The sequence below is a fragment of the Oryctolagus cuniculus genome, chromosome 5 (assembly GCF_051225735.1).
Source record: "Oryctolagus cuniculus isolate XC-2025 breed Fujian yellow rabbit chromosome 5, ASM5122573v1, whole genome shotgun sequence".
NCBI lineage: Eukaryota > Metazoa > Chordata > Mammalia > Lagomorpha > Leporidae > Oryctolagus > Oryctolagus cuniculus.
In genome coordinates this window covers 139,282,332-139,305,523 of record NC_142871.1, presented here as the reverse complement: position 1 = coordinate 139,305,523, position 23,192 = coordinate 139,282,332, and the positions used below count along the sequence as shown (strand labels likewise).

At 53.1% G+C, this 23,192-nt stretch overlaps 1 protein-coding gene and 2 non-coding genes across 7 annotated transcripts; all 3 read right to left on the bottom strand.

The window, feature by feature from the left end:
- Positions 1 to 8,702: 8,702 nt before the first annotated feature.
- DDX39B (DExD-box helicase 39B) lies at positions 8,703 to 20,390 on the bottom strand. 5 transcript variants are annotated; one of them, XR_016234692.1, is made up of 11 exons: positions 19,922 to 20,315; positions 18,091 to 18,408; positions 17,172 to 17,299; positions 16,488 to 16,580; positions 15,301 to 15,484; positions 14,211 to 14,329; positions 11,785 to 11,916; positions 9,836 to 9,945; positions 9,667 to 9,737; positions 9,317 to 9,464; positions 8,703 to 8,911 (listed from the first exon to the last, which is right to left on the bottom strand). XR_016234692.1 is itself a non-coding variant. In XM_051854968.3 (11 exons), exons 2-11 carry the CDS (start codon positions 18,299 to 18,301, stop codon positions 8,895 to 8,897), a joined length of 1,287 nt encoding a protein of 428 aa, XP_051710928.1. In that variant the 5' UTR covers positions 18,302 to 18,408; positions 19,922 to 20,390; the 3' UTR covers positions 8,703 to 8,894. The 5 variants fall into 5 exon arrangements, 3 of the variants coding, with proteins under 3 accessions (XP_051710928.1, XP_089190420.1, XP_089190418.1); XR_007923016.3 differs by lacking the exon at positions 19,922 to 20,315 and adding an exon at positions 19,593 to 19,645; XM_051854968.3 differs by having other exon boundaries at positions 9,593 to 9,737; positions 19,922 to 20,390.
- Positions 15,176 to 15,249, bottom strand: LOC127493344 (small nucleolar RNA SNORD83). Its single transcript, XR_007923399.1, has one exon. It is a non-coding gene; the product is annotated as a small nucleolar RNA SNORD83 (small nucleolar RNA).
- LOC127493343 (small nucleolar RNA SNORD83) lies at positions 18,821 to 18,898 on the bottom strand. The gene has a single exon (XR_007923398.2). It is a non-coding gene; the product is annotated as a small nucleolar RNA SNORD83 (small nucleolar RNA).
- Positions 20,391 to 23,192: the final 2,802 nt, after the last annotated feature.

The window sequence follows — 23,192 nt, the reverse complement described above, 5'->3', positions numbered from 1 at the left end:
CGGTTCAGTCCAGGACTGCTCAGAAGCGGGCTAGTTCTGCACTGATGCCGGGCCCGGGGCTGCCGTCTCTACCCGACACCGCACACGCCCCTTCCGGGGAAGTTAAGTCAAGCGCCGAGAGCGGCGCGGCAGCGCCCCCGTGTGGCCACAGGGCTGAGCACAGAAGCCCCCTATCGCCGCTCCTGCTCAGCCAGCACCCTACTGCCCGCATCAGGAAAGGCTCCGCGCATAAAGGGTGCCCCAGCCCGGTCAACAGCTTCAGAATCGGGACTGTCTGGCACAATGCACAGTGCCGTCGCTGTTCCCTGTCCACTGAGTGGCTCGGGACAGAGCCAGGTGTTCAGACTGTAACAGTGGGTTCCCGGGGCCAGGGAACATACTGGGTGCCCTCAGCCTCCTGGGATTGGACCCTGGACTCCCGAGTTCCTATCACTTGTTCCTGCTGCTGCTTCTGTTGCTGGAGACTCCTCCACTGGGACTCAAGTCAGGTTGCCCACCACCTCTGATCTTAGGAGCTCTCCAGTCGCAGCCCCAAACCTCATGTCTTCCCCAGTGACTAATGCAGAACTTTGGGGGGTCCATAGCCAGGGAAGAGACCCCCAGGCCCTACACACAGCAGCTGAGCCACACTGTTAGCTGGGCAGCAGCCACATACGACCCTGAAATACAGACGACCCCTCCCAAGGCCCAGGAGACGTGGGAGTAGTTGGTGGCCGGGGGCTGCCAGGCTGAGGTGCTGGTGTGGTGAGATCATGACTGGGGTGGTGCTGAGCACCATGCTTGTCGGGGGCTTAGGAAACTGACACCATGGTGGGTACCAGATACACACGCGTCATGGGAGTGTCCAGTCGTGGACAGAGCTGTGTCCCCCAAAGTCCATGTGGGTAAGATGCGACTGTTTGGATATGGGATCTGAGGGCAACAAGTAGGGTTGGATGAGGTCATAAGGGTGGAAGAGAGGCCCGAGATCTCTCTCTCTCTCTCTCTCTCTCTGCACACACAGAAGGAGAACACGGTGAGAGCAGCCATCCACAAGCCGGAAGAGAGGTCTAACCGGGGGCCGAACTTCCTGGCCCCTTGATCCTGGACTGAATGTGTGCATCCCCCACAAATCCCTATCTTGGAGTTCCAACGCCCAACACCACGGTGTCAGGAGCCAAGGCTTTTAGGGGTGTTGAGGCTCAGCTGAAGCTGCAGGGGTGGTCCCCGTAATGGAGTAAGGTCTTCCTAAGAAGAGGAGGAGCCGGGGGGCTGGTGTCGTGGCACAGCAGGACATGCCACCACTTGCCAGGCGAACTTCAGTATCACAGCGCTGGTTCCAGACCCGGCTGCTCTGCTTCTGATCCAGCTCCCTGCCAATGCGCCTGGGAAGGCAGCAGCAGCAGATGGACCAAGTGCTTGGGCCTCTGCCACCTACATGGGTGACCCAGATGGAGCTCCACACCCTTGACTTCAGACTGGCCCAGCCTCAGCCATTGTGGCCATTTGGGGAGTGAACAGTACATGGGAGATTGATCTCTCTGTAACTCTTCCTTGAAAATAAAGTTATCGCTTTTTAAAGAAAAATAAAGAAGAGGAGGAAGAGATGGACTCCCCTCTGTGTGTACCAAGGGAGGCCCCAGCGGGGAGGCGGGGCCTCTGAAGCCAGGACGGGCCCTCACCAGGAAGCGAATCTGCCGGCTCCCTGGGCCCGGACCTCCAGCCCCCGGAACTGTGGGAACCAAGTCCGGCTGTGAAAGCCCTGGTCTGTGCTGTGCTGTTCCAGCAGCCCACGCTGACGGATGCAACCCCCCAAAACCCAGCTCCAACAAGCTCCCCCATTTCAAGATCAGACCCAGCTGCAAAAGAATTCTGGTCAGAGAATTTATTCACCCATTTAGCAAACATTTATGAGTGCCCTGTGCCAGGCATGGTCGTGTTTAATCACAACACACAAGACACCTGTGCCCTCGATGCTGGCAACCAGGCAGGAAGAACAGACAGCAGAGAAAGACAGGGGAACAGTGGAACATTATAACAGGATGCTCCTGTTACCTACTGCTGGGTAGCAGCCAGTCCCCAAACACAACACCTGTTTGACCATCTCTCATCTGTGGGTTGACCCGGCCCATTGAGGCAAATCGCAGCCCTTGACCTTGGGGGTGCTGCTTTCCCACTATCCCCTGCCCATCCCTGGCTGAACCAGGCCCCTCCTGCAGCGGTTGGACCATAACTCCCACCCAACCAACGTGTTCTTAATACTCAGAAACAATAAAAGGGAAACTAACACTGTAACATAAGACCAGGTCCCCTGGCTTCCGTGTGATCTCCTCCTGCCTTCATTTCCATATGTGACACGCACACCTGACCACTAAAGTGAGGTCCACCCAAAGCCAATGCCTGAGGTCTTCACAGGTTAACAAAGCCAAAATTCATAAGCCCTGTTCTATTCAAGGCTTAGGAATGCCGACTGGAAGGTAGAAGGGGTTAATCCATTTGGGACTCGCCATTTAAGGCAGCCACTTGGTGCTTGAAAGGGCCAGTGTTCAGGAAGGGTTGTTAGTGTATCATTTAGGTCATCTTGTAGAAGTCTCTCTTGTTGTTGGTTTTTTACTAAATAGGTGCCCTTTTTCAAAAGATTTATTTATTATTTATTTATTTGAAAGGCAGGGTTACAGAGAGGCAGAGAGAGGTCTTTCCTCTGCTAGTTCACTCCCCAAATGGCCACAATGGCTGGAGCCGAGCCAATCCAAAGCCAGGAGCCAGGAGCTTCTTCCAAGTCTCCCACGTGGATGCAAGGACCCAATCACTTGGGCCATCTTCCACTGCTTTCTCAAGCACATTAGCAGAGAGCTGGATCTGAAGTGGAGCAGCTGGGACTCAAACCAGTGCCCGTATGGGATGCCGGCACTGCAGGCAGCGGCTTTAGTTGCTACGCCGTAGCATATTACAATTCAAATGAGTTGGGGCCAGCACTATGGTGTAGCAGGTAAAGTCGCCATCTGCAGTGCCGGCATCCTATATGGCCGCCAGTTCTAGTGCCGGCTGCTCCACTTCCGACCCAGCTCTCTGCTATGGCCTGGGAAAGCAATGGAAGATGGCCCAAGCCCTTGGGTCCTTGCACCCATGTGAGAGACCTGGAAGAAGCTCCTGGCTCCTGGCTTCGGATCAGTTCAGCTCTGGTCATTGTGGCCATCTGGGGAGTGAACCAGCGGATGGAAGACCTCTCTCTGCCTCTGCCTCTCTGTAATTCTGCCTTCCAAATAAATAAGTAAATTTAAAAAAAAAAAAAATTCCGATGGGCCATTTGCCAGCTCTATGTGGGCCTGGCGTGTACCCTCATGATGATGAGACCCTCATGGAACCCAGCTCAGACGGCAAGGAACCACAGAACTGTGTCCTGGGACTTGGCACTGGGCTGGAAAAACCCAATGCTGGGCAGGCCCTAGGCCAACGCCAGTGGATGAAGCTTCCAGATCTATGCTGGTGACAGATGGCGCCACAGGGCCCAGGTTGGGCAGACGTACGTGCCAGCCAGCATCGGCTGAGGCTGCTTGCAGGGGCCTTGGCTGTGAGGACGCCTCAACAACAGGAACCCACAGCGGCACAGGCTTTGGCCCAACCCCCATGGGGCCCTGGCCTCAGCAGGCTGTGGGTCCAGGTGACAGCACTGTGGCGCTGCTGGCCACAGGCCCAGGCCAGCCCCAGGAAGAGGCTTATAGGAATAGACTACCTCTTTTTTAGACACCTCCCCTGTTCATTCTGAACAACACACCACTTAGAGTTTGGGCACGAAGCTGAGCTACAAGCATTCTCCAGAAATCAAACAGAAACAACGCACCAACAGCGGCCTTGCAGCAAAACCCAGCTTAGGGCACCACCTAGTGGTGGAATAGGGGAAGTGGCCACAGGCTCAGAAAATCAGCAGAGAGCTCAGAGTATATAGCACCTAGGAAAATAAGTAACTCTTTAGTGCGCAGGCACAGCACAGCAACAAGTACCAAGAACTTCCAGGGAACCACGACCTCACCAAGGGGCAAAATAAGGTGCCAGCAGCCAGTCACCTAGAAACTGCAGTTTCCAAATGCACAGAAGAAATGGCTGTCTAAGGAGATTCGATAAACCTCAGAACAGAGAGGAGCTGGCGGTGGACTAAGCCACCGCCTGAGACACCGGCATCTCGCATCAGAGTCCTGGCTGCTCTGCTTCCAATCCAGTTCCCTCCTAATGCACCTGGGAAGGCAGGGGAAAGCAGCCCAAATTACTTGGGCTCCTGCCACCTCTGTGGGACACCAGGATGGAGCTCCTAGTTTGACATCAGCCTGGCCCAGCCCCATCCATTGTGGCCATCTGGGGATTAAACCAACAAGTGGGAAATCTCTCTGCCACTCTGCCTTTCAAATAAAGAAAAGTAGATCTTTTTTCAAAAAGGAACACAGAGGGGCCGGCGCTATGGCTTAGTAGGTTAAGCCGTTGCCTGCGGCGCTGGCATCCCATGTGGGCACCGGAGCGAGTCCCAGTTGCTCCAGTTCCGATCCACTGCTCTCTGCTAATGGCCTGGGAAAGCAGTGGAGGATGGCCCAAGTGGAGGATGAGCATTTGGGGAGTGAACCAGCAAATGGAAAACTTCTGTCTTACCATCTTCTCTCTCTCTCTCTCTCTGTAACTCTGCCTCTCAAGTAAATAAATAGATCTCTTAAAAAAAAAAAAAAAAGGAACACAGAGAAACAACTTAATATTCTAATGAGGGACTTGAGAGATGATGTAATTAAAAAATCAAACAGAAGTAGTAGGTGCTGGACCTACTGTTAACAGTGTGGAATACCCACATCCCATATCTTTTTGAAAGGCAGAGCCACAGAGAGGCAGAGGCAGAGAGAGCATGAGAGAGAATCAATCTCCCATCCGCTGGTTCAGTCCCCAGATGGCCACAACAGCTGGAGTTGCACCCATCTGAAGCTAGGAGCTTCCTCCAGGTCTCCCACGAGAGTGCATCTTCTACTGCTTCCCCAGGCCACAGCAGAGAGCTGGATAGAAAGTGGAGCAGCCGGGACTTGAACCAGCATCCATATGGGATGCCAGCCCTGCAGGTGGTGGATTTACCCGCTACACCACAGCGCTGGCCCTGACATCTGTATCAGAACGCCAGGGTTCAAGCCCTGGCTCCACTTTCAATTCCTGCTTCCTGTTGATGTGCACCCTGGGAGGTAGTAGCAATGGCTCCAATGGCTGGGTTCCTGCCACCCACATGAGACCTGTGCCCCGGGGTAGGAGGGTGGCACAGCACCTGAGTCACCACTGGGGATGCCACATCCTGTACGGGAGCCCCAGCTCCTTCACTTCTGATCCAGTTCCCCTGATGCACACGCTGAGAAGCAGCAGGTGATGCCTAGAGTTCTTAGGTCCCTGCCTCCCATGTGGGGGACCTGGATTGAGTTCCAGGCTCCTGGCTTCAGCCTGCCCTAGCCCTGGCTGTGGTGGGCATTTGGGGAGTGAACCAATAGATCAAAGATCTCCTCTTTCTCTGCCTTTCAAATAAAAATTTTTTAAAAATATACCGTGTGGGAGCCCATGCTGTGGTGTAGTGGGTAAAGCTGCCGCCTGCAGTGCCAGCATCCCATATGGGCACCGTTTCAAGTTCCAGAGGCTTCACTTCTGATCCAGCTCTCTGCTATGGCCTGGGAAAGCAGTAGAAGATGGCCCAAGTCCTTGGGCCCCTGAGCCCTCAAGGGAGACCTGGAAGAAGCTCCTGGCTTTGGCTTGGCACAGCTCTGGCCATTGCAGCCATCTGGGGGGAGGGGGGGTGAACCAGCAGGTGAAAGACCTCTCTTTCTCTCTGCCTCTACCTCTCTGTAGCTCTGCCTTTCAAATAAATCTTTAAAAATTAAATAAAATTCAAAAAATTAAATTAAATAGCCTGTGCCCAGTAAAGTATCCTGTAGGTGTGAGGGAGAGATATGACGACATTCTGAGACAAACGTGAGCCATGGATCTTATCTCGAGGGACACAGGACAGCCACTCTCCCCACCCAGAGGGGTTTCAGCCCCCAGCTCTGTGACCCACTGACCTCTACAGAGCTCTCCCTACGCGGCCCCTGGAGCCCTCGATGCAGAGAGCACGCTGGTTGGCAGTCGCCTGCCGTCTGCCATCCTGCCTTCTGCAGCGGCTTTTTCTGCCTCTCCCCAGCTGATTCATACGGAGGTCTTCTATTTCCTTCTCAGCACCTCGGCCTCCAGCCACAGCAGGACATCGCTTCAGAACACGCGGCAGGAAGCCCAGCAAGTCTACACACTGCTCAAACCCCAGGTGTGAGGCCAGGACTCTACTCCATACAGGTGTGGAGGGTGGGCTCACTAGCTCAACAAAGCCTGATACGGGGGCCGGCGCCGTGGCTCATTGGTTACTCCTCTGCGGCGCCGGCATCCCATATGAGCACCAGATACTAGTCCCGGTTGCTCCTCTTCCAGTCCAGCTCTCCGCTGTGGCCTGGGAGGGCAATAGAGGATGGCCCAAGTGCTTGGGCCCCTGCGCCCACATGGGAGACCTGGCTCCTGGCTTCGGATCGGCGCAGTGTGCCGGCTGTAGCAGCCATTTGGGGAGTGAACCAACAGAAGGAGGACCTTTCTGTCTCACTGTCCAACTCTGCCTGTAAAAAAAAAAAAAGCCTGACACGGGCACTAGTGGCATTGTGTTTTCCTAAAGTCTTACTTATTTGAAAGGCAGAGATAGAGAATCTTCCATTCACCGGTTCACTCCCCCAAACATCTGCAATGGCCAGGGCTGGACCAGGCCGAAGCCAGGAGCCAGGAGTTTCTTCTGGGTCTTCTACATGGGTACAGGGACCCAAGCACTTGGGCCATCTTCCACTGCTTTCCCAGGTGCATTAGCAGGGAGCTAGATAGGAAGTGGAACAGCTGGGACTCTAACCGGTGCACATATGGGATGCCGGCGGCTTAACCCACTACACTGCCACAGTGCTGACCGCACACTAGTGTCATTGTGTCAGGAGCCACAGCTGCAAGTGACACTAAGGAGCCCAGGGAAGGCAAGTCCCTACAGCAGGCAATGCAAAACAGGAGGGGAGGGGAGGGGAGGGGAGGGAAAGAAGTCATCCTGGGCCAGCAAAGGGGTAAAGGGACAATCAGTACTCAAGCCAGGTAAACCCACACACAATTCCCCCAGGCTCTTCTGCCCGCCATCTGTGGCGCCTTGAGCACACCTGTCCCAGGGCGGGCCCCACAGGTACCGCCCAGGGTGAGTGCTGAGTGCCAGCGTCCCCATCTGCAAATCGACTCTGCAGATCTGAGAGGCGTGTGAGAAGACACTGAAGCCTGGGCACCAGTGCTTTGACCACTGCAGCATGCTTCACTCAGGAAAAAGGCCGATACTGGTCTCCATCTGGGGCCAGGCAGGGAGGGGGGCGGGGGCAGCAGAGGGGCAGGGGTGGGCACTGAAGTGAGGTGAAGCCCGGAGGGAATCTGTTCCTGGCAGCTACTGGGCAGCTCAGACTGCCCCACCTGTCACAGTCCTTCCTCTGCCCTGCCTTCGCCGCCTCCTGCTCTTCTAGTCCCTGGCATCCCAGGGCTGGGGGATGGTGTGCACATGCTCCCAGAATCCCAAGGCAAACAGAAGAACAGAGCAGCTCCACAGGCAGTGGGATGATGACGTCATCACCCAGGATGAGTAGCACAAGGGGTGGGGCTGGAGGGCATGAAAGGGGACTTGGACCCAGGCGGGGAATTGCCCTTAACCCCATCCCACACCACCCCCACCCTACAGCTCACTACCCCTGCCCACCACACCCAACCAGACCTCAGGGCTCCCACCCTCCACAAAGTCCTCATCAACAGTTCATTGTTTCTCGGGGGGGGGGGGGGGGGGCCAGTCTCAAACAGGAAGCTGCCTCAGCATCTCGGCACAGATGGCTTTAAGCTGAGAGGGTACAGCAGGTGAAGCCGCGGCCTGCACACCGGCAGTCACAGTGGAGTCAGTGAATCCCAGCTTCCTACCAACGTGCCCGAGCAGGCAGCAGCAGTACTTGCGGCCCTGCCCCCATGTGGGAGACCGGGGTGGAGCTCCTGCCTTGGGCCTGGTTGTCGTATCCATTTGTGAACCAGCAGATAGATGGTCGATCTGCCTTTCAAGTATATACTTGAAAGGAGCCAGGAGCTTCTTCCAGGTCTCCCATGCGGGTGCAGGGGCCCAGAGAGTTGGTGGAATTCCTAACTTCCTGATGCTGAACCACAGCTTCCAAGGCCTCAACCTCCCCACCCTGCTAATGCTGCTTCCCTCTACTTCCCCTTCACCCAGGGACCCCAGCCCCACCGCACAGCTGAGCTGGCCCAAGTTCAGCTACAAGCTACAAGGGGCGCGAAGGGGCCCAGGAACTCAAGACCCAAAAGCCACAGGAACCAATCAGGAGACACAGAGAAAGCCCGGAGAAGACATGTGAGCTTCCACCTGTTCCTCATCAACTTTCCAACAATGGACACACCACCCGCCACCCCCTTCCATGTCATCAAGTAAATGCAAGAGACCTCCACAGGCAGCCAAGACAGCCATGACCTCCCAGCATGCTGGGTCCCACTCCAGCCCCCACCACCCCCGCCCCGGCCCTGCCCAATGACAGTCTGCACACAAATTCGCTGACTCGTGCCCTACAATCTCACTTCAATTCCAATAAAGGCAGGCAGCACTTACAGATAACAAAGACACATTTCTCTTTCATTTTGAGTTTTGTTAAAAAAAAAATTCTGACAAATCAGGAGTTGAGGTTTCGGAGTGGTGGTGATGCAAAAGAGGGACGCCTCGGGGGAGGGGGCTGTGAGGGGCAGGCAGCAGTAGTGTCTCCTTCACCCCCACGCCTGGGATCCTCTCCAGAAGACACGATCGTGCTCCCAAACGGGCGATTCCTCTACCGTGTCTGCTCAACTGCGGAGAAAGCACAGCAGTCAGAACGGGGCAGAGGCGAGGCAGGAAGGACACGCGCATGCGAGGGTGCTTAGTTTAAGGTTTATGAAGAATGGAACTAAAAGGCAATTTTGTTTTGGTGCAAAACGTTTTGACACCCATGCATTTCCCAGGAACTTTCTGAAGACCCCTGTGCACATGCAGGTATCTGTTGTAGCATGAATTTTAAGGGAAGGTAGAGAAAAATAATTTGAAGGCAGAAGACTGCACAGAGGTCAACACAATGACCTAAACCCACCAGGGCATCAGAGACAGGCAGGAAGAACCGTCAGGGGCTCACTTCCTGTACAGCACGGGATTTAAGGAAGTTCTTTAGGGATGAGGACCTGAAGAGCGGGGGGAGAGCCGTCTAACAGCGCTACTCACTATAGGAGGAGATGTCAATCTCATCAGGCAGTTCACTAATGTTGACCTCAAAGCGGTCCTGCACGTCATTGAGGATCTTGGCATCATTCTCATCTGACACAAAGGTGATGGCCAAACCCTTGGTGCCAAACCGGCCCGCTCTGGCCACCTGAAAGGAGACAAAAGAGCAGGTCTGGAGGATCCATAAAATGGGAAACCTCCGTGGGGAGAGGGAGCCGTGAGGCGGCGCCCTGAGGGCGGACGGCAGTGGCATGTGCTGCGGGGCGCGGGGCTTACCCGATGCAGGTAGGTGTCAGAATCCTCAGGCATGTCATAGTTAAAGGCTATGTTCACCCGCTCAATGTCCATACCTCGACCAAACAGGTTGGTAGCCACAAGAATTCGTCGTTGAAAATCTTTAAACTGCTGATACCGAGAAAGCCTTTGTGAGGAAGGAAATTAGACAGGTGTTGAGACTCCCTCCTCGCAGCGGCTCCTTTTCCTGCGAGGACATAAAAGGCCTCCCCACCCGCAGCTCACCTCTCCTCCTGGGGCATCCCTCGGTGGATGGCAATAGCTGGGAAGTTCTGCTCCACGAGGAGCTGGGCCAGAGCAATGCAGCGCTGCACAGACTTCACAAAGATCACCACCTGCGGGCGCGGGGCGGGCAGGGTGGGGTGTGGCCCACGGTGGGAAAGGTCATGCGTGAGTCTTCGGTAATTTCCCTCTCCCTGTAACTCCCTACCACATCATCGCCCGGGCAGACAGCCTGAGAGGGCAGCGAAGTCACTAAGGTGAGGATCCCAAGTCATTAAAACTAGGGTCTAGGGAGCTCATGACATTTCTACTCATCACAGCACTGAAGCCAAGGGGCCTGTTCTAACTCCAGGGAGATTTTAGTGCAAACAGACCTCAGAGACATCATGAAGAAATGCTTCTCCTCAATACAAGAAACAGACTTAAGAACCCTAAATGCAGGGCCACCGCTGTGGCTTAGGTTAGACCTCCACCTGCGGCGCTAGCATCCCATTTGGGTGCCAGTTTGTATCCCAGCTGCTCTTCTTCCAATCCAGCTCTCTGACTATGGCCTGAAAGCAGTGGAAGATGGCCCAAGTGTTTGGGTCCCTGACCCATGTGGGAGACCTGGAAGAAGCTCTTGGCTTCGGATGGGCTCAGCTCTGGCCATTGTAGGTTAATCAGAGGATGGAAGACTTCTCTCCTTCTCTGAGTCTACCTCTCAAATAAATCTTAAAAAAAAAAAAAAAAAAAAAAAAAACCTAAATGCCCAAGTTCATTTTACTTAAGGGTTCCATTTATCATCAATGCCAGGAATCAAACAGAAAAACACACCCCTTTCCTCATGCTCAGCCCCTAAAAATCAAATGTCTTCTCTTATTTAAAAGAACTTCTCTGGGGCCAGGACTGTGGCTTAGTGGGCTATGCCTCTGCCTGTAGCCCCAGCAATCCTTATGGGCACCAGTTCCAGTCCAGGCTGCTCCATTTAAAATCCAGCTCTCTGCTTTGGCCTCAGAAAGCAGTAGACAATGGCCCAAGTACTTGAGCCCCTGCACCCACGTAGGAGACCTGGAAGAAGCTCCTGGCTTCAGATCAGTCCAGTTCTGGCCATTGCAGCTATTTGGGAAGTGAACCAGTGGATGGAAGACCTTTCTCTGTTTCTACCTCAGAAATGAATAAACCTTAAAAAAAAATTCACTCAAAAACTTTCAGTGGGGCTCACGATGTGGTCTAGCAAGTAAAGCCACTGCCTACAGTGCCAGCATCCCATATGGACCCTGGTTCGAATCCTGGCTGTTCCACTTCCGATCCAGCTCTCTGCTATGGCCTGGGAAAGCAGAAGATGGCCCAGGTCCTTGGGCCCCTGCACCCACACGGGAGACCCTAAAGAAGTTCCTGGCTCCTAACTTTAGATCAGCCCAGTTCCAGCAGTTGCAGACAACTGGGGAGTGAACCAGCGGATGGAAGAGCTCTCTCTGCCTCTCCTTCTATGTAACTCTTGACTTTCAAATAAATCAATAAATCTTAAAAAAAAAAAAAAAGAAGAAAAAAAATTTTCGGGGCCAGTACTATGGCTTAGCAGGTGGAGCCGCCGCCTGCAGTGCCAGCATCCCATATGGACACCAGTTCAAGTTTCAGCTGCCCCACTTCCGATCCAGCCCTCTGCTATAGCCTAGGAAAGCAGTAGAAGATGGCCTGAGTCCTTGGGCCCCTGCACCCGCATGGGAGACCCAGAAGCAGCTCCTGGCTTCAGATCGGCACAGCTCCAGCCATTGCAGCCAACTGGGCTTGAACCAGTGGATGGAAGACCTCTCTCAAAGTCTTTCAAATAAATAAATCTTTAAAAGTACATTTTCTCCACCTCTCCCCACTTAGATGGTTTCCTCAATAAAAATATACCTAATACCCAGGCTTCTGCTACAGCTGGAGATGTAGCCAACGCTCATCCTCCTACTGGTCTTCGAACAACTGACCTGGTTGAACTCAAGGACATCCAGAAGGTCAAAGAGCTTCCGGTTCTTCTCGTTGTCCTTCAGTTTCACGTAGTACTGCTGCAACCCATGCAGCGTCAACTTCGTCTCATCATCCACGAAGATCTCCATAGGCTGGGGGGGAGGAAGGGGTAGGGAACGGGAGGAGGGCAGAGTGGGGGGGTTAAACCTGGGGGGGTGGAGGAAGCTGCTCTCCAATACACCCCATGGGGGGATGGGGAGAAGAGAAGATTGAAAACCCCACCACACCCCCCCAAAAATACCCATTTTACTGTGGTCTAAAACGTCAGACCCATTTCCTTCCTGTCAGTGGAGTTCTTTTTAAGACTGCCCAACTGAGAACTGGCATGGGAACCTGTGCTTGCAAAGGGAGCAGGACCAACAAAACCACCCAATGGCAAGATGCCACGACCTCCAACGGAGGTGGTGGGGAAAACAAACAGGAGAGGAGTCGCAACACACTGCAAACATCTGGGAAAGAATGGGCAACGGCGACTCAAGGTCAGTGACTCCTTCAGAGCTGGCTTTAGAACAAAGGGGAGGACAAGGACTGCTCCTCCTAAGTTTTCTCTCCACTAGGAAACTGTTACGCACATTAGGAAAGTGGATGTCTTCAAGATCAAACAATGCAAGGGACAGAATCAAAATGCCATTTAAGGAGAAGCAAAATCACTCCAGAGGAGTACAACTTGCCTCATCTCACAAGGGAACAGTTTCAGATTAAACTGGCCTCTGAACTAAGAGTCAAATCCCCTACAGGCTTACATGGAAGGCATCAGTAAGTGGTGCTAGAAAAACAAATTCAGAGCAGTAGGTATGCGTTTATCTCTAACATTTTTTAAGAAATTAAATCAACCCTTGGGGCCGGTGCTGTGGCACAGTGGGTTATTGCCCTGGCCTGAAGCGTCGACATCCCCTATGGGCGCCAGTTCTAGTCCCGGCTGCTCCACTTCCGATCCTGCTCTCTGCTATGGCCTGGGATAGCAGCAGAAGATGGCCAAGTCCTTGGGCCCCTGCACCCACGTGAGAGACCTGGAAGAATCCCCTGGCTCCGGTTCAGCACAGCTCCAGCCGTTGCGGCCATCTGGGGAGTGAACCAGCGGATGGAAGACCTCTGTCTCTACCTCTCTCTTCAACTCTTTCAAATAAATAAAATAAATCATAAAAAAAAAATCCTTGAAGTGGAGGAGAGTAGCATTAAAGACGGAAACTGACACTAGTACAAAGCCCAACTTTCCAAACTTCATCCTACTTCAGGGAGGAACCCAGGGACCAAGATGGGAAAGAGTCACTGCATTCCATGGGGAAAAAACACCAGCACAATCTCAGAAGGCAGGCTAACAAGGCACAAAGGGATCTTCCATGGCCTCCTTCCAATCTGATACTAGCCCCAAGGACAGCTCCAGTTATCCCACGGGAAGGAGCACACAGGGAGGGGAGGAACCCACTCCACTGCTTATACAATGGGCTCTGCCAGCCCCAGGCCCTGACACCCGCCGGGTTACATCCAAGTGGAGCTATCCACTTTACCTTTTCCCATATCCCTCTACTCTGAGCATTTAAAAAAAAAATTGTTTTAAAGAAAAAAAATCCACCACCCCCATTCAGGACACCCTTCCCCAAACACATGTGGGGAAAAGAGGGCACAGCACGCGTTGGATTCAGGAAAAAAACCGGGAACGGAAAAAGAGGCTGGTTTGGTCCTCAGCTTCCTGGTGAGGTTTCCCCGCGGCCTCCGCTGCCGCCATCCACCGCTGGGTGCCGTCCGCATTCCCTCGTCGCGCCACGGTGCTTCTCTGCTGCCGGCTCGCGTCAACCGAGGTTCCGACGGGTGCAAGGAGGTATGGGCAGGAAGGAGTAGGGGATCGGGGACTGAGGTGCCAAAGGCCCCCACCCCTGGAGGTGGGGAGGGGGCGGGTTCATTTGTGCTGTTTGCTCTTCTTCTGTCGAGCCCTGCCATCTGTCTGTCCCTCTCTCTTGCTCTCCTGCCACCGGGAGGTATGTGTTTTGGTGAGCAGAAGGCTCCAGCTGTATGCTCGATGCCACTTTGAGGGTGCGTGGCTGTAAGGGGTATGTAGATGACGGTGGGCGGTAGGGCAGAAAACACTGCCCTCCCCCAAAGGGGAGAAGAGGTTAAAAAAAATGCTGTTGATTTTTTAAAAGCAGTCGAACACTACCCGCTCTCACGTTAACCCGACCAAGTCTTCCGGAGTTTCCCTGGCACCCGCGCAGACCCTAACGCTAGCTGTCTCTGCCTCGCTGTGTCTCTTCAAGGAGCCATCACTCCCAGACGGGCACGAGCCCCCTTCTTGACGTCTGAAGGACAAGGGGGTCTGGAGGAGGAGGGCACGGAGGGGGAGGAGGCAGCGGGCGGGGAGTGGAGGAAGAGAAGGTAGAAGGGTATTTACATCTTGCATGAACTTGCGGCAGACGGGACGGATCTCTTTGCTCAAGGTAGCACTGAACATCATGACCTGCTTCTCGTGGGGGGTCATGCGAAAAATTTCCTGGACATCCCGACGCATGTCTGCAGTGAAGGAAAAACGAGAGGAGAAAACAGCACCGTGAAAACCAGAGCAGAGGGCCTGCCGGCTGAGGTCGAGACTGGAAGCAGGTAAGCGAGTGACTCACTCCACGGAAAAGTGCCCCAGTTCTCTCTAGTTCTCCAGGCACCGTCAAACCAGACCCACAGCAATCACAAGGGAAAAAGCAGCGAGCTTGAAATAAACGATTCCCAGCTCTGTCTCAATCAACCCCAAAGCCCCAAGTAAACAGGGATGAAGCCCACCACGTAGTCTCAAAAGGACAAGGCCTTTGCAAAATGCTCCCAACTCCTCATTCTCTAAGCCCCAGCCTCTGCAGACTCCAAATATTAAGCAGTTACGACATTCGAGATGTCAAGTCTACTCCACGCCGCCATCACTGCCCAGAGCCACCTGACAGCTGGCCATCTTAAACAGCCATCAAGATCCATCACAAGAACTTCTCTAGACTATGTCCACCCCCTCACCCCCTCACCCACATTCAGTTCTTACTGAAATTTTCCTTCAACAACCCCACTCAGCCCGCTAGAACAGCACACCATACAAACTCCCACTCTCTCTCCATTATCCTAGAATTTAGGCCTAGCAATCTACTCAGCCACAATCCTAACCGCAGGTGTTATGCTACAGAGGCCAGAGTAGACCATCTCCTTGTTGAGTACCTCCCACTACAACACCCACTGTTAAAAAAAAAAAAGAGGAGCTGTAGTGGTGACGTATTATCAGACTCCTAGTCTCAAAGAACATCTGTCATAGAAAGCACACGATATCCACCTCGCTAACGGTCAAAATTGTTTAAAGCGCTAACAAAGGCAGTCCAGGGAACCCAGAGCCATCAGTCATGGGTGATAGATAGAGTCGTCCTTGCACTGAGTGCTCCTGTAGCAAACAAGCATCATTTGGCTCTGAAGGGCGGGGCCCCGGACCGCCAGCCAGTCCCAGCACTGCCACTCACCGAGCTGTTCAAGCATCTTGTCGCATTCATCCAAGATAAAGTGTTTAATGTGTTTGAGGTTGAGGCTCTTGTTCCGAGCCAGGGCTAGGATGCGGCCAGGAGTCCCCACGACAATATGCGGGCAGTTCTTCTTCAGCACCTCTTCATCCTTCTTGATAGACAGACCACCAAAAAACACGGCAACCTGCCAAGCCAGGGACAGAGCGTGACAATGAAGGAAGGATTCCAATCTGCCCAGAGTCCCCATTCACTCAAGTTGCTCCAAACCACGTCGTAGAACATTTCAGAACTTTATCTTTGGACCTGGGGCTCGCGTTGTGGTACAGCAGGTTAAAGCCACCACCTGCAACACCAGCATCCCACGTGGGCAACGGTTCAAGTCCCAGCTGCTCCACTTCCAGTCCAGCTCCCTGCTAATGTGCCTGGGAAAGCAGCAGAAAATGGCCCAAGTGCTTGGGGCCCTGCTACCCATATGGGAAACTCGGATGAAATTCCTGGCTTCAGTCTGGCCCAGATCCTTTGGGGAGTGAACCAGCAAACGAAAGCTCTCCCCTCCTCGCTCTAAGTAACTCTGCCTTTCAAATAAATAAATCTATATAAAACAAACAAAAAAGATACACCATTCCTGTAGAGCCTCCAGCTTCCTCTTGCTACACTCTCCAAAATTCTCAAAGCACAGTGAAGTGAACGGGTGTAAGTACTAGTAAGGAAAGCACGGTGGCAGCTAGGCACGTGGTACAGTGGTTAAGCCATCACATGGGACATCCGCATCCCATATACGGAGTCCCTGGTTGAAAATCTGTATGCATATACACACAAGTGCCTTTCAAATAAAAACAGAAACTTCAAAAAGAGGATGGCCATGTGGTACACAGCATCCAGAGCGTGATCGTGAGTTCTGCTACCCAACAGGTGTATTTACACTGCATTAAGCCAAGCCAAACTAAGGCTTCTACAAAAATAAAATGCAGCAAAGCATCTCTTGAATTATAATGTATATGCAATGAGCCCTATGATTTAGTAAGATCTCCTGTACACTGGAAGCCTGAGGGACTTAGCATCACTTACACATATGCCGAGATTCTCACATAAGCTGTAATACACACTGCTGAGCTAAACTTTAAGGTCCCCAAAGCCCACCCCCACCCACACCCCCATTCACTCTGTCCGTCTCCATGCTTGCTTACCTTGACATTGGGCATGTACTTAGAGAAGCGCTCATACTCCTTGCTAATCTGAAAAGCCAGCTCTCTAGTGTGACACATCACCAGCACAGACACCTGGGAGGAGAGAGGGTTACATGAAAACATACAGTGCATATGCCTCTTTGTTGCCCTCTTGGAGAGTAAGAAATACAGAAGCACACCTGGAGACCACAAATAACTTAGGTTCTGAGATTTCAATGATCAGCCCCAAGCTTACTACCACACCCCCACACTGTCAAGGGTGACAGTCTCCATCTTCTGTGGGATAGCGGATAAAGCCACTGCCTGCCAGCGTCCCATGAGCACCAGTTAGAGACCCAGCTGCTCCACTTCTAATCCAGCTCCCTGCTAGTATGTGCCTGGGAAAGCAGCAAAGAATGGCCCAAGTGCTTGGGTCCATGCTACCCACATGGGAGATCAGGAAGAAACTCCTGGCTTCAGCCCTGGCTGTTGTTGCAGCCGTTTAGGGAGTGAACCAGTAGATGGAAGATCTTTGTCTCTTCCTCTCTTTCAAATGAATAAATAAATAAAATAATATATAATAATAATAATAATAATAAAGTTGGGGGGGACCCAGGCTATGAAAGCACAACACAGCTGGGACAGAAACACCCTCCCACGTATGCCTAACCAAAGCACCTTCCCCAACACGCTCCCCAAATATACCTGCCCAGTAACTGGCTCCAGCTGCTGCAGTGTGGCCAGCACAAACACCGCGGTCTTCCCCATGCCGGACTTGGCCTGGCACAGGACATCCATTCCGAGGATAGCCTGAGGGATGCACTCGTGCTGGACTGGAAACAGGAAACAACGAAAGATAAATCAACTTCGACCTCTACATAACTCCACCTTTCCCCATGCCAAACCCAGTTCTCACACTCAACTCAGAAAATTTACCTGGTTTTGGTCAATTTCCAGCCTCTACTTCCTCAGTTACATCTATCCTGACACCAGAGCCCTGCTAGTTCCTTCTACTCTAGCCTCCCCCAGGTTTTGGCCTCCACACTCTGATTAAGAACCTTCCTGCACTAGCACCAGCTCACTCTCAGCGCTCCTGGTTCCGTCCTTATTGTCCTTCATCTGTAACAGCCTGTGGCCCCTGAACGCCAGTCACAGGCCATTTCTCTTACTTTAGGCTGCCAGGCTTCGGTTTATAAAACCCAGCAACCTTGAATAAAATAAGGGACTTGGCACCAGACCCAGAAGTCAGCCATCTTTAGACCAAAAAGGTTTCCAGAGATCAGTGTTGGCCTGACCAAACAGAGAATAACTAATGGTGCAATCAGCAATCAGGCTCTTTCTGGAAATTTAACATTAGAGCTCAAAATGACAAAGTTAACAACAAGCAAGGAAAAGGAGACACGTCACAGGAAGGAACAGCAGGCCTCCAGGCCACTTCTGGACCACCAGCACCTCCAGGCCGTCACCACAGAGCAGACTGTGTAAACCCCTAACTTGTTAAAATCGCTTCTGGTAAATCCCTATTTGTACTAAACATAAACCCTTACTGCCCGAAGAACCCGACTACATCTTTGTCTCATTCTCACGGGGCCTAGTGAGAACTCTACGTCCAGCCAAAATTTACCTTCTGATGGATGCTCAAAGCCGCAATCAACAATGGCGCGGAGCAACTCTGGCTTGAGCAGGAAGTCCCGGAAGCCAGAGCTGTGGATGGAGACGTAGGAGCCCTTGACGTCCTTCTTGGCAGGGGCCTCAGCCCCATCTCCCCCAGCTGCTGTCTCCACCTCATCCTCCTCGTAGTCCAAGAGCTCGTTGTCCACGTCGTTCTCTGCCATCACTGGGCCAGCGGGGGGAGGCGGGGAGGGGTCTCAGGATCGACTCTTGCAGAATGGGGGGAAGCAAGCGGGAAGCGGGCTGGCAAAGACAGTTTCTGGAGGAAGAGCTAGGAAAAGAAGAGAGGGCCGATGTATCAGTCACAGGCAGGGCCTTCGCCACCCTTTTTGAGCCCCACACTTTCCTCCTGTCCCTATGATGCCTTTTATCTGGGAAAAAATTTCAGTACAGAACTAGAAACACATATGTAAATATGAAAAGCAAATGCAAGAGAGGAAACGGGAAAAGTGCTCAAGGGACGTGGCTGGGACGCAGGTTCCCACCAAGCCTTAGGAGCAAGGTAGCAGAAATCCAGTTAGCTGTTGAGGGGCAGGGCAAGTTCCAAGTTCCTGCTGTGTAAGCAACAGCAGCGAAGACAAAAGGATACCGGGAAGGTGATGGGACTAAGGGGAGTGGGAGCCAGGTGCTGAAAAGCCCTCAAGGCCAAACCTAGGGCTGTGCCTACTGACTCCTCCCACGGCAGCCATCAGTCCAGGGTGATAGATTAAGGTCATCAGCGCGCCAAGCGCTCACGCCTCAAAAAGAAAACATCATGTGGCTGCGAGACACGACCCCCAGCTCGCCGGCCTCCCAGCCCTCAGCACCCTGCCTCCGCGCTCAGGGATCCTGTGTAATTAACGGGGGGAGGGGATTCGCGCGCGCACACGCGCTCCGTCTCCGGACCCCACAATGGGTAAGGGGGAAGCAGAACCGAGAGCAGGAGGTCTCCCCTAACAGCATTTTTACCAAGAGGTACCGCGTCCCTGAGGCGCTACCCCCTGGGGAGACATACAACGACGCCACCCGGAGACACCGGGAAAGCGCTCCCAACAAGGGCCCAACTGGGCCCGTAAACGGGCGGCTCCTCCTCCTCCTGGTCCCACACGGCGGGCAAGAGGCCCCGAGAGACGCGACGGTGGGCAGAGCCACGCCCTTCGCAAACGTCCAGAAGCCGCCGCCGCCGCGCGTCGGCGCTGGACCCTCAGGCTGGCGGGGGACCCCCACGCGGAGCCCGCAGCAAAGGGAACACAATGGCGCCGGAGCCACCATCTTGGATTGGGCCTCCCTTGTCTCCTCGTCTTCCCCCGCCCAAGCTCTTTGCCCTCGAAAAGGTTCAAAGCAGTGTAACTAACAACTCCATCATGCCCCTGCGACCAGACCAACGCCCAAGGAAGGGGTATCAGGAGCCTAAGCGGCAGGACAACCAGAAAGAAACGCAGATGGAGGCGGATGGTAATGAAGGCCGAAGCTTACCTGAGCAGGGTGAGCGCGTATGGCGGCGGCAACAGCAACGAAGGAGGGAATCTGCCTTCACTTCCGGTTCCCGGCTTCCCTCCACTCCGGCCTCCCGCCTTCCCGCCCGCCACGGCGCAGGCGCGAGGAGACCGGAAGCAGGGCCTTCCGCGGGTCTGCAGTTCCGCGCGCTGCGGGCTTGGCTGTGGGAAATGCCTGTCTGCCGCGGTGTTCTTCCTAGGCCTCGTCTAACTCCCCGGCTACTGCCAGCCACACATGACAGAATGAAAACAGCCCTCTCTGACCGCTGTCCGCTCTCCTCGTGTCGCACCCCTGCCCACGCCCCTCACCTCTTCGTTCAGGACTTGGCCGTGCAGGTCTTCTCTCCGGGCACGCCTCTGCGGGAACGAGCGCGGCGAGGCGGGGCGGCGGCCGCGGGTTCCCACGGGGTCCTCGGCGCTGTCGTCAAGGTGACCTGCGGGCGTCTGGGCTTAGGCTGGGGCTCGGGGCGGCGGGTCCGAGGCCGGGAGAGTGAGCCGTGCACGGAGGGATGGCGACGGCGTTTGCCCGGAGTAGCGTTGGCCGAGGTAGCCAAGGCCCCGGAGCTGGTGAGCGAGGGCTCTCAGATTCCTCCCCAGCTGTTAATGAGGGTTATATAGCCTTGCATAAAGGTTAATCCAGGGGGCCGGCGCTGCGGCGTAGTAAGCTAATCCTCCGCCTGTGGCGCCGCCCTCCCAAATGCGCGCCGATTGGAGCCCAGGCTGCTCCACTTCCGATCCAGCTCTCTGCTGTGGCCTGGGAAAGCAGTGGAAGATGGCCAAGTCCTTGGGCCCCTGCACCCGCGTGGGAGACCGGGAAGAAGCTCCTGGCTTTGGATCAGCCCAGCTCGGGCCGTTACAGCCATTTGGGGAGTGAACCAGCCGATGGAAGACCTTTCTCTCTGTCTCTCTCTCTCTTTCTCTCTTTCTACCTCTCGAGTAAATAAATACAAATTTTATTTATTTATTTCCCTCCCTCCAAAGAAAGCTTTTATTTAAGGAATACAAACTTCATGCATTTCAGAAGTACAACCTTAGGAATATTATTCTCCCCACCATACTCGCCCTCCCACCCCTCCTTCTCCTCCCTGTCCCATTCTCCACTAAGATCCATTTTCAACTAACTGTACACAGAAGACCAACTCTAAGTAAAGAGTTCAACAATTTGCATGAAAAAAAAACTATTCCTCAGCAGTCCAGATAAGGGCTGTTCAAAGTCACTACATCTTGAAGTCAATTTCACTTTTGTTTTAGAAACTTGATTAACTTTAAAGAAGCACCCAAGAATGATACATCTTTTTTGAGCACTTAGAGATAATTATAATGCAACTCTTTAAGGACAGAGGTCCTGCATGGGAACAGTACACGGTGACTCTTGTTAATTTAACGGTTAACACTCTTCTGTATGACGTCAGTGATCACCCGAGGCTCTTGACAAGAGCTGCCTAGGCTATGGAAGCCTTTCAGATCCACAGACCCCATCAGTATTTACACAGGACCATAAGCAAAGTGGAAGTTCTCCCTTCAGAGAAAATATATCTCTTTCATTGATGGTCCCTGCTTTCCACTGGGGTCTCACCCATGAGGTCCTTCATGTAGGACATTTTTTGCCACAGTGTCTTGGCTGTCCATGCCTAAAATGCTCTCCTGGGCTTTTCAGCCAGGCCAGAATGCCTTAAGGGCTGCTTCTGAAGTTAAGAGTGCTATTTAAAGCAATTGTCATTCTATGAGTCTGCTGTGTGGAATAAATAGAAATCTTAAAAAAAAATTCAAAGCCGGCACCGTGGCTCGCTAGGCTAATCCTCCGTCTTGCGTCGCCTTGCGTCGGGGCGCCGGATTCTGTCCTGGTTGCCCCTCTTCCAGGCCAGCTCTCTGCTGTGGCCAGGGAGTGCAGTGGAGGATGGCCCAAGTGTTTGGGCCCTGCACCCCATGGGAGACCAGGATAAGTACCTGGCTCCTGCCATCGGATCAGCGCGGTGCGCCGGCCGCAGCGCACCAGCTGCGGCGGCCATTGGAGGGTGAACCAGCAGCAAAAGGAAGACCTTTCTCTCTGTCTCTCTCTCTCAGTGTCCACTCTACCTGTCAAAAAAAAAAAAAAAATTCAAGCAGAATGTTCTTAGCCCCACCCTAACAGCCCTGTTGCTCATCCTGGACTTTTGTTCCAGAAGGAAACGTGTGTCATCCCCCTCTGTGAGAGTCTGCAGATGCCAATGTCCTGCTGCTTAAAAAAAAAAAAAAAAGTGATAGCCAAGAATTTTGGCATCTCCCTGTTAGCACACTTAACAATAGGGAGTAGATACCATTAGTCAATTACCATTGCAGACAAGCAAAACAGAAGTAAAGTGACAGGAAGTAAACACCTCTAATTCTCTATTCTGCCTCCCTGCCTGGTAAATAGGAGCCAGGCCTTTGGCACAGGTGACTGGAGCCCGCCTACCATGTCTGAGTGCCCAGACTGACATCTGGCTCGGCTCCAAAGTCCAGCTTCCTGCTGGTGCATCCCTCGGAAGGCGGCTGATGATGGCTCCAGCGGCCGGGTCCCTCCACCCACACACGTAGGATATGATCAGCTTGAACTCCTGACTTTGGCAAGGTCCAGCCCTCGCTGTTGCAAGCATTTGGGAAGTGAACCAGTGGGTGGAAAATCTCTGTCTGCCTGTCTCTGTCTCTTTGCCTTTCAAAAGAAAATAAATAAATTTTTAAAAGTAAATCTGGTAAATAACACTAAGGATTATCTCATTGGGTCACGTTTTCGGTGAAGCAAGTTTGTCTTCTGTGGTGAAGAGAAACGACCGATCCAAAGATGTGTCATAGGACGGTTTTCCCTACCCTAAATACAGTTTAATTGATTTATTCTTTTTTTTTTTTTACTTTTTTTAAATTTATTTGGAAATCAGAGGGACAGAGAAAGGAGAGTCAGACAGAGAGAGAGAGATATCATGCATCCACTGGTTCACTCTCCAAATGGCTGCAATTGCTCAGGCTGGGCCAGGCTGAAGCCAGGAGCTTCTTCTGGGTCTCCCACGTGGGTGCAGGGATCCAGATACTCGGGCCATCTTCCACTGCTTTGCCAGGCGCATTAGCAGGGCGCCGGATTGGAAGAGGAGCACTGGGGACTGATACGGGTGAGGGCGTTGCAGGCAGCAGCTTAACCCGCTGTGTCACAACACAGCTCCTCACTTCCAATCCAGCGCCCTGCTAATGAGCCTGGGAAGAGCTGCTGATGGCTCCAGTTCTGGGGTCCCTGCTACCCGTGTGGGAGACCCAGATGGCATTCTTGGCTCCTGGCTTCAGCCCAGTCCAGCCCCTGGCTGTTGTGGCCATTTAGGGAATGAAACAGTCCACAGAAAATCTCTCTCTCTCTCTCTCTTAGCCTTTCAAAAAAATTAAAAAAAAAAAAGTGCTTGTTCCTTCATGCCAGCTTCTCTCTTGCAGTTACCATTTTATAGTCTTTAGCTTCCACACGTTTCGCACTTTAGAGAAATAATAAAGTGCTACTTGCTTTTGTTCCTTCAAGTTTCAAAGGACAGCCTGTTGGAGTATTTGGGGTACATGAGTGGGGAACAAGGGATGACTGCATTGA

What these genes read in the sequence shown, in the direction of transcription:
- DDX39B (XM_051854968.3), bottom strand. Translation starts at nt 18,301, where the DNA reads ATGGCAGAGAACGACGTGGACAACGAGCTCTTGGACTACGAGGAGGAT. An exon ending in TGGAGCCAGTTACTGGGCAG is followed by an intron (nt 16,581 to 17,171) that starts GTATATTTGGGG and finishes CTCTCCTCCCAG; the next exon opens with GTGTCTGTGCTGGTGATGTG. An exon ending in AGTACATGCCCAATGTCAAG is followed by an intron (nt 15,485 to 16,487) that starts GTAAGCAAGCAT and finishes CTGGCTTGGCAG; the next exon opens with GTTGCCGTGTTTTTTGGTGG.